This window comes from Halyomorpha halys, unplaced genomic scaffold, assembly GCF_000696795.3.
Source record: "Halyomorpha halys isolate HHAL.00 unplaced genomic scaffold, Hhal_1.1 Scaffold1289.1, whole genome shotgun sequence".
Lineage (NCBI taxonomy): Eukaryota > Metazoa > Arthropoda > Insecta > Hemiptera > Pentatomidae > Halyomorpha > Halyomorpha halys.
This window is the reverse complement of record NW_027108374.1, coordinates 205,141-216,315: the sequence shown is the minus strand read 5'-3', so window position 1 is coordinate 216,315 and position 11,175 is coordinate 205,141. Positions and strand designations below refer to the sequence as shown.

Genomic DNA, 11,175 nt, shown 5'->3' with positions numbered 1-11,175 from the left:
CTCAAGTTCGCTAGGCCATCCATTCTGCAAGCAGAGGTGCAGGAATGAACAGGTTTGGAAAAACAGGAATTTGTGCTGTACACAAAATTGAATTGCAAGAAAGTGATTGTGAGAAGAGTAATATACTCTACTATAATATATAAATTGGTTACCTAAATCAAAGCAATTCACACCCATGTGTTATGCAAAATTAACAAATAAGATCCAATAAGAAAGTTTTATTGCTATATATTTCTGACTACTTGTTCCATTGATAAAATATTAATAAATAGTTTGAGGTCATCAGTTGAATATAGACATATTTAGCTTATTTATACTACCATTATTAGGAATGAAAAACTAGGATATAATCAAAACCATAGAATCTACGGTCTATCTTTAGGTGGTAATGTTATAGTTTTTCAAAAGCGTATACAAATTGAAATTCATACAGGTAAACTTCCACACAAACTATCTACTAAACGTTTATGCACAAAAGTGAAACAAGATAAATAATCCTTATTACTAGTTTTTTCTGGTTTGTGAAAATTAACATTCTTATGAAACTTATCCAGGAAATAAATCTTTCCACTAAGGCAGTAATAGTTCAGAGCCAATATCGTATTCTCCTTAGTTGAAGTTCACAATGGCATTAACTCCAAAAAAAAACTAATACTTCCAACAAAAATTATTAGAACTTTCATTTTTCATTGAGGGGGTAACATAAAATTTCTGAACTTAATGTTTCTAAGGACCTTAAATTAACTCATTTCAGGTTTTATTTTATCCAAAAATCCTAAATTTCTAAATCAGAAACCCAAAAACTAGTTTTAACAAAAATACATAATTTTCAACTTCTCAAATCATAGAAAATTTTGGTGGATGATGTCTAATGACTTTCATTATGATAAAAAATACAGAGCCAACTACATATTCTTTACATAGCCTCTATAAGTCTGCTGAAAAACAGTTGAGACTAAAGTACTGGAATCCTTGAAGTTGTACATTGGTTCACCACATTGAATATTTTAGTGGTGTATAAACAAAATATAAGTTTTTTGTAATATGTATTGTATGAATCTAAATAGATAGTTAATTCACCACTAAAATGTTAAATAAGAAATTAACTTTTTCAATAAGAAAAGAAAATTGATCATATACTTCATGGATTACTACTATCAGTGCACATAAACACTATGTAGTATGAGCATTTGCTAGGATTTACTTTAACTGTAAAACAATTTTTTTCTCCAAATAATCCTAAAATCTTTATTGAAAGATTACTGTTTGATTATATTTAGATATTTGAAGATGATCTGGGAAACAGAGAAAAAAAAAAAAGGTTACTGATATTGCTGAAAAAATATTTTCTGTACAAGATTGTAGGGCTGAGTAAATCCAGGTGTTAATTGTCTATAGTTTATAAATAAATACATAGTAGTTTACTTCAAAAGAATTAAGGGCATCTACTCAGCCCTTAATTCTTAACTGAGGGAAGTACAAAGCAGTTGGGTATGATCTTGATCAAACCATCTCTCTGCACAACCATTGGTCCATTAACAGTAACAGTAATGAACCATAGTGATTTGTTTTTTTTTTTTTTAATCTAGTTAATAGTACTGAAATACTGAATGAAGTTAAACTTCCTTCTCTAGACAATTTGTAACAATGTGAGAAACCTCCCTTTAAGCCTTCATTAACTGTCATTATCACATTATTTTAGGTTCCTCCAGATTCTTCTTATAAATTCCTCATTTGATTTTTATTTTAAATTTTTACTAGAAAAGATATGTAAATAAAAACTTTCAGAAAATTGAACAATCTACTCTTTTGCAAGTCCATTATAATGTTTTTGAAACACAAATTATTCACACTGGATAATTCTTAGGATTCAATAGAATCATGTTACATAGAATAAAGTTATGAATCAATAATCAAGGTCTCTTCAAAAATATTTGAATTATGTGTGAGGGATTAATATGAGAACAATTTTATTTTTTAGATTGTCTCCTTAATCAAGGTTTAAGGTAAGGTCGTTGGTTGAGCTAAAAATAATTAAACTATTGAGAGTAAAGTACATTTGTAGTTGTTATTAATATAAACCACTCTCAAACAATTAATAAATAAATATATTAAATAAAGTCATAAATTACTTCAAAATTGTATATTCCATAAGATAAAAAAATTAACACAAATATATCTGAAAGGGAAATAACCTCTTGAAGCATAAAAACAACTGAATAAATGGACATAAAAGCTAGAAAGAAAGTAATATTACTTCTACTGATCCATTTTATCAAGAAAGGCAAGGAGATGATAAAGCTTAAAATCAGAAACTCTTGTGATATAAGGATGGATCATAGAAAAAGTTCTCCTACCTTTTTAAGAGGAAGGAACTAAAGAACATATTTAAGTACTTAATTCTGGAGGTGTTAAGGAGGACAAGGAAAGAAAGGAGAGTGATAACAGAAAAATTACAATTTTAAAAAAGTTTAATTTAAGTTCAAAAATTTTAAAATTTAACTTGATTCTAAGTATCTAACAATACAAATGTAAATAAGACTTAAACATTAGTAGTTTACAAGTACGTGTGTGTTGTCATACATAACAAAACTAGAGCTATCATTACATTCATCTTTGAGCCTAAATGCAAATTCAATATTTAATCCAATGATAGATAAATTAGTCCTATAAAACATTCACAAATAGCAAAAATGAACAAATCAAGAGTATAATAGTATATTTTGTTACATTAAATTAGACAAAATAATATAGAAAAAAGACATAAACAAATAAACGTGGCCAAGATGAACGAGGTGGACCCTCTCGAAGGCTGCTCAATTACCACAGACCAGAGGAGAAGCCACCGGGAGGAACACGTTGACGTTGGGCAGGAGCTGGCGCAGGCTGAGTATTACCATTCACTATCGGAGCCGCATTTCCATTCATTACTGGGTTGGCATTAGCAATCTCCTCAGAGTGACCATTCTGCCCGTTATGGGTCCCATCTAGAGTTAAAAATAGAAAATAATAGTCAAAACTAAAAATCTAATGCATCATTAGAAAACCAAATCACACTTGCACAACACATTCATTCAAAATACCTGAAACTATCTGTTGTTTAAATGCAATATTAAGCAATCATAGAAAAATATATTAATGCTAGGAGACTCCTCTTGCTGCATTATTGGTAGTACAAGTTGAATAAACCTTTTTTTAATAACCACTTCAGTTTATTAAAAAGACAGTACCTAATTTAATTAATGTTGGATCACATAAATTATGCAATATTAAATTGAAAAAAATTATTGTGGCACGATAGTTAATTTATGAAAGAATAAAATCTGAGTTGTCAGAACATCCTATATGGATGTACCACATATATTCACATGCACTGAGTCTGGTCTGCCATTTATCGAATTTACAGTATACATGTTTTCTTCAAACATATTTTTGTATTAATTGTCTATGCTAACTATAAATTCTTAAAAAAAAAAAAAAAAAAAAAAATTAGATTCCAACAACAGATAGTTTCTTAAATAAATAAATAAAATGGTGGTTGTATTTCTTATAAGGATATTAGGCGGCAAACAAGCAAGTGATTCCAATTTTGTTTTTGGAATAGTCGTCATTTACTATATGACATATAACACTAATAATTGTTAACAGTACTATAGGTGAAAAGCAATAGCATATTTATATGCTCAGAAGCACTTAATTTTGCTGAGGCACATTTACGACTAAAAAGCATATAAATAGCTCTTTTAATATTTTTGTCCAACTTTAAAATTTTTTTTTTTCTTCAAAACATCTACATTAACCTATTATACCTAGTAATTTAAATATTTTATTCAATACTAACTCAAACTCATTAATTTCCTAGAATACAGAAATTATCATGGATACTTACTTATCTGTAATTTTCTAAATAAAAAAAAGAAAAGAAAAAAGTTATAGAAACAAAAGAAAGGTATAGAAGAAACTGAAGAGAGAAAAGTTTTGAAAGAGAAGAAAAGTTCTCAGAATGTTTTAAGCACACTGAGTAGAAACACTTCATTATAAGCTCTCCTACAAATTATTACTCCCAGTATAATGAAACAACATAACATGCTACAATTGTTGAAATTCAAACAATGATTAACTTCTTAAAATGTCACAAAACTCTCTCTTTCATTACATACGTAGTAGAAACATAATTTGGATGAAAAAAGAAAGCATATCAGCAAAAAAATTATATTGAAAACTAAACTTAAAAAATAATTACTAATCATCTAGATAATGTTAAAGTAATTAACAAGGAAAACAACAAAATCGAAACTTTGTTTCATGAATTTGTAACATAAAATTTTATAATAACCATATATTTTTAAACGTGATAAAATGCTTTCTTTTTATCTGAAAAAGTACAACACCCAATCCATTAAAAACAAAACAAAAGCAAACACACTTAACATACGCTTATTAGTAATTCTTGCTAATACTACAAACAAAATGTTAATGACATAAATATAACCTTCCACAATACAAATCACAAAATCTTGTGATTCATATATGTGAAAGAGAAATGTACTTATCAGTAAATTAAAACTGAAACCAAGGAACTCACAGTGGGAAACTTAGAAAGCAATAATCCTGAAGCCTTAGAATGATAAAAATACTCCTCTTCGTTGTGAAAACATAGAAGTCTTAAGATCTTATTGCGCTTCATAATCTCATAATCCAAATAGGCTAATTCTCTTTTTTTTTTAAACAAAACTAAAAAAGCTTTTTTTTATTACTGAAAAAGTTCCTTGGTCTAGATTACCTTCATACAGGAGTCATTGCACGTCCTTTGGTTGAATAGTCTTCCATCCAGGCACGTTCATGATAACACCACCAATTAATTTAACATCAATTAAATAAGTAGGGGTGCCACAGAGCCCATGCATAGTTAAGGATCTTTGGAGGAATTAAATTAGGGGAGGTGTTACCATGCATTGTTTATGTTTATTTTAATTAGTTAATGTTTAATTTACTTTCTTTTAACAACTATTTTTATTCTTCAAATATTGCGATTTAATAAAAATCCACAACACAAGCATCTTGTCTTAGTAAAATAATCAGTGAAAATTTTAGGTTATTTTTTGTCACGAAACCTTTAAAATAGGCTTTTGATCATTTAAAAAAAAATTTTTTGAGACCATCAACAGAATCATATTTAGCTTAAATTAGAAGTTTTCTAAAATTGAGTTAGATACCAATAAAGAGTTCAAAGAAAATAAAAAAATTCTTCATGAAATGTCTGGAAGGATATTGTTATAAACTCTGAATATACAAACCATAAAATACGAAGATGGTCAGGGGTTTAGATCAAAAAATAACAAATAGTTAAAAAGTACTAGTTATTTTTTGACCACAACCCTAACCACCATTTTCTTCATATTTTAAGTTATACGGTCACTATATATAAACCAAAAAATATTTTTGAAAAATAATATGCTTGTTATAACAAATTTTGACAGTCATAGAACAGGCCTATTGACACAAATAATCATTTTTAAAATTCACTTTTATCATTTAAGAAAAAATGTTTAAGTGAAAATATTTTTATAATATAATGGCTTAGAGGGCAGGTTAATGTAATCAAAGCCCACAAAAAATAAAACCGAATTAATTTCATAATTCAAACTAACAATCCTCGAACTTCAAGGCAAATCAACACATGACCTTTTAAAGAAATTAATAAGCAGACTACATTCAAATAATTTTAGGATTGAACTAGAGTTAGTGAATCTAAAATCATAATTGTAAGAATGAATTAGGTAAACCTCCACCAAAGTTAGCATGCAACAACAAAGCATAATGTCATAAGTTAATAAAACCAAAACCATTTATAGGAAACATAAATAACCAAAGGTAGTTAAGGAAGAAATAAAATTATAAATATATGTATGTAACATAAATGAACATATTATGAAGGATAAAGTATTAAAATAACAAAAAAAGGTAATAATATTAATTTAAGATATTAAAAAAAAAAAATGTTATTTCCAAGTATTTCCATTTTTCAAGTTAAATTTTATGGATATTAATGGAATAATTTTTAAGTTGATACCTAGCCAGTTTTTATATACAAAGGGAAAGCTTTACAGGACATGAGTGTTAAGGAATGTTTCCACTTCAGGAACTTCAGGTTCAAGATATCAACCAACAATCACGGAATTATCATCATTGCCACAATGATTCAAATGATAAAATAGTTTTTTAAGAGTTACACCAATCCTAAGATTCTCAAAACATTAAAAAAGTAATTTCATAGACAAAACGAAGTTAAAAAAAAAAAACTGTTATAAGATTACGAGTTTCGCTTTTTAATATAAACTAGATTAATATTTTAGGTGAAAAAACTCAAACCCTGGAAAATCATCATTTGGAATTCCAGACTTATCAGTTTATATGTTAATAATAATTTTCTAAAGAATGTTTTGATTGGAGTAAATTAGAGCTAATCAAATTAATAACAACCACATAATGGTCAAATAGATCTCAGTAATTCATTTGGATAGAGTTAATCAAATAAAACTCATTGGATAATAATGAGAATGAGTTGTGGGTAACAGTCATTTCAACCATGAAAAGACATATTCATAAACTGCAACAGAAATCGGTCCATATTAGAACAATAACCACTCAAATTATCAATATTTTATAATAAGGTAATAAAACAAGTACCTTATAACATTTAAGATATTAGCCTATTGAAAAAAAAAACAAACAGGCATATTAGAATAACCTCATTTCTTCTAAGCCATGAGGCTTAGTCAATTAATTTATGTAAAATATAAATGTTAATGACAGGGATAACATTATTTCTGTCTAATTAACGTTCACGACCCACAGATAGGGTAGAGTTGGTTGGAACCATGAGGAACCTAAGTGGAAGGAAAACGGGTTTTATACCGGGGACAGGGACTACGTACCAGTACAATCATTGCTAGCCTCAGATTGGGCATCATCCTTCTGTTCGTTTTTATTATCATTGACCTCATCACTAAGGAGAATGTTGCTCTTCATTCGATTCTTGCAGGTAGAGGCGGGGGTTGTCGGGGGAAGGGCGCCGAAGAGTCGCGAGTATGTATCTTTACCATTTTGGTTTCTGCTCGGAGTCATCTGTGGCTCATCGCTTAGGAACAAATTTGACTGCTGATGGTTCTTGACCCGACGTGCAGGAGTGCCGCCAGTTTCATTGCTACCACCACTGGTGCCGAAGATGTCTGAGCTGCCACCACCTGGAGGTTTCAGCACCCTGAAACAAACAAATCGAATTATTAACAATTATTACATGACATATGTTCACATCAATCAATCATTGTACCAATACTAAAATTTAATAAATGCAGTATTATTGTTGGTTGAAGTTGAAGCTATCAACCACATGTAAATTATTCAAACCACAAGCAACGAAAAAGTCAAATTGATGAGTACATATAGGAGAAAACCATTAGTCACAACATATATTCTTTTATTTTATTAAACAAAATAAACCAAACTAAATACTACATTAATTCATCAAATAAATCAATAAATATAACAAACTCTTCATTAAACTTTAATAACAGTAGTAATGACTCAATTTTGACAAAAATAAACTCCAACCATTTTCCTTCAGGACAAGATGAAACATAAAAAGACAAGTTCATATACAATTAAAAAAAATTCAATTCTATTAAACTGCCTGAGAATTCTGATGGATCCGGAACACTTAACAAATTATGAAAAAAGTTATATGTTCAGAAAAAGCTTCATTTGCTTAGAATTATTGAACAGTTACAGTAACAGCATATGCTTAAGTTGATTATATTTTAGATATACACATTTCAGTATTAATATATTTATACTTTTCTAATACATATCAATAATTTATTCCGCCCCAGTCAGTTCAAACAATTGAAATATCGAAACGTTTTATTTTGAAAATAGAATCTAGGAACTGACATTATATGCAGAATAATGGGATCAACTATTACATCACTAACGTAATACTGTCTAAAAACGAGGACAGTTCAACGCTTACAAACAATGCATGAACTGCTTCTTTTCAAAACTTAATAAATGAAAATGTTTGATGTTTATGAATGTCAGTCACATATTCTTTTCTCAAAATAATAGATGAGATCACAATTAGCTGAAAACAGAAATGAGGTATGAAATAAGATACTAGGGATATAAAAATTAAGTTTTACAGTTACAATTGTGAGCAGTAAGGTTATTTATACATTAACACAAAACCATGTTGAAATAAACGAACGGAGAACCTCAATAAAATGTAAAACTTACCGACGCCTTGTATCTGTAAGATTATGTTGTATAGGTTCCATTGTCTACCCTAGAGAAGAAACAGCCGGCGCGTAGCAACGTGGGACTGGAGAAGGGAGGGGATATTACCTTCTTGCACGATCATGATTTTAACCGCGAACCGAGAATAGCCGAACAGGTGACGAATAAAAGGAGGTATTTCTTAACTCAGGTCGATTCCAGGGATTATTGCCCTCAGAACAAATGATTTTAACTAATTAGACAATAAGCACGAAAAGAGGAAACAAACCTAAAATAGTGCGAGAGATATAAACGAAAGAGTTTATAATGTAGGCAGTGGATCAGAACCTAAACTGTTTTTTCCTCCAAAATAGTTTACAATTAATCGAAAAAAGAAAATTGCTTGGCTAGTTTCATTCGACGAATTTATTTAAAAAATAAAATAAATAATTTTAAAACTTCTTCAACAAACTAAGATATAATTCCAATTTGCTATAACAACATACAAAAATAACCCTCTGGAAAAATTGTGTGCTAATATTAAAATTCAAATCATAGATTTTAAAAACTGATAATGTAGATTTATATCAATCACAAAAGACACAATATTTACATGTGTTATCTCTTTAATATTTTATATGAAAACGTTAAGAGATTTTTTATTTTTTAATTATGACAATGGCGTTTGAAGGAACTAATAATTTGTAGCACTACTCCATAATTTTTAGATGTTTTTCAAGCACACTATTTTCTAAATAAGGATTATGTATTCATCTCTGTGCATTCAATGTGGCTTTAAGATAAAACGTAATGTTTTTGTTTCTAAATTTGAGCAAATATCTCATATAAACAAAACAGATAAAAATTATTAAAAGGAATCACCACCCAAGAAATAAAGTACTGACGTATTTTCGTCTCTTCAAAATGTATTGATTAGTCAGAGATGGGCAAAAATTAGCTATGGATGAAACGAGCTCAAATTGCCATAGAAACGAGACACTTGTTCATGAATAATATTGATAAATGAATATCGTATCCATGACAATATTAGCTATTAGTTTTAACGATAGCTAGTTTTTGCCCTACACTGTGACCAGTTAGGTTATTTTATACGAGAAGTATAGAGAATCTTTATTATTTTATCATAATACTGTATATAATTAAGGGGTCAAAGAACCTCTAATCGATCGCCGGGCATGTGAGAGATAATGTCCTATCTTTTCCTTACAGAAAAAAATAATATTAATTCATTTTCTGAAACTAATCCGCAGCAGTCTCCTACCTCCTTGGTTCAAGACGCCGTTCACTAACGGTTCAATATTTGAGACGGTATAATCAATCACACCTTGAAGATCCGGTATAAACGTCAACAAAGAAAAATATTACTGCTTCAAGAAATCATTCGAACACAACTATTACATTTTAAAATCTACGATTTTTTTGCGGAGTAAAAATACTTTTATTCTAAAATTAATTAAGTACACAAGATATTTAATTTAGTAACCAAAGAACAGGGTGAAGGTCTATGCTACAATTTTTCGAAAATCAGTTACCAACATAAGATTAACCAGGAATCCACAAGATTTCTTATACCGTTAAATAGATCATATTTTAAAAAACAAAACATCTTCATTCACTCCTAACTTTAATTAATAAGAGTGGTTAAATTTTTTTTTCAAATTTAGTATCAGAAACAAGTAATTAATTTTTACATGTATTTCGAAATTGATTCATTGTACACTTTAATAAAAGCGAAAAATTATAACAGAAAAGCTAATATATTTATTTCATAAATAATTATTAATTACAAAGGCCAACATAACGTGAGACAACTATACTCTGATAGATATGGGTTCCTGATAAATCTAACAAAAAACTTCAGTTAAATTATAATAACACAGGAAATTCAGTAACTGTGATATTGAAGCACTTAAAGATATTATCGCCAGCAACCCTGTAACGAATTATTTTTTATACGTGGGCAGACGAATGCCAAATGTAGGCTGCATGTTTCGAAACGGCAGTGGCGCCTTCGTGAGTCAGATATGAATGAAAAGTCACGCAACTCTGTTGACTGTTTAAAGTTCAGTTTGCAGTTAGGTAAATAAATTTAGAGATTAGGTAAAACAAGTATTTTAAATATTCAAATATTTGAAGAGAAAATATACTTGAAGTGACGGTCCTCTTAAATATATACTTTCGAAAATGGACAGATATCAAAATCTTGCAGTAGCAAATATTGACATATAATATATCAAAGAAAAGTTTAATAATAATTTATGTAAGATAGAAAATAATTTTCATTCTAATTAATACAACTACCACCAATGAAAGTGAAAGTGTTACAACAATGGAACTTATAAAGGCGGTCGTATTGTCAATCGAGTTGATTGTACCAGAGTGCTATTGTAGTAGCTTTGATAGCCTTAGTCAATAAAAAATTATTAACAAGCACTTTTAAGACCGAGACTGATTCATCCGACAAGTACAGTTGCTTTTGAGTTTCTTATTGTTCTCAAATTCAAAGAAAGATCTCACATAATTTAGTTTACACAAAAAACCCAGAATAATGATCTCAAGATTTTTTTTTAATACAATGGGAGGAGTCATGAGACGTTCAATATGCCATTTTTCCATAAATTTCGATATTATCAAATTTCAGAGATGATATATCACCTCAGGTACACTTAGCAGTGACCTGCTAAAATGGTACTTTATAATATTATTGGTGTATAATATTATATGGTACATTATAATAACTCATCGTTTAACAAACTGTCCTCTCTTTCTGGCACTAAAGAATAAAACCGAAAATCCTATCTTATTGAGTATGAACTGTCGTTCGGGCGTCTTCGGCTTAATTCGGGTGAAATTGCTGGATCAGCCTTAATGTGGTTTATA

At 29.2% G+C, this 11,175-nt stretch overlaps 1 protein-coding gene across 4 annotated transcripts in view; it reads right to left on the bottom strand.

Moving 5' to 3' along the window:
- Positions 1-2,453: 2,453 nt before the first annotated feature.
- The window catches only part of Jupiter (microtubule-associated protein Jupiter), a 205,500-nt gene continuing 196,778 nt past the window's right edge, over positions 2,454-11,175 (bottom strand). For 3 of the 4 annotated variants that reach the window (XM_067046685.1, XM_014434043.3, XM_014434042.2), the window contains exons 2-3: positions 7,104-7,264; positions 2,454-2,987 (exon numbers count right to left, since the gene is read on the bottom strand). In XM_067046685.1, coding sequence (XP_066902786.1) covers positions 2,821-2,987; positions 7,104-7,264 — 328 coding nt within the window. In that variant the 3' untranslated portion in view covers positions 2,454-2,820. Of the gene's footprint in view, positions 2,988-6,938; positions 7,265-8,295; positions 8,444-11,175 lie in introns of those variants that run through there. The other variant, XM_067046683.1, reaches the window with a different exon arrangement.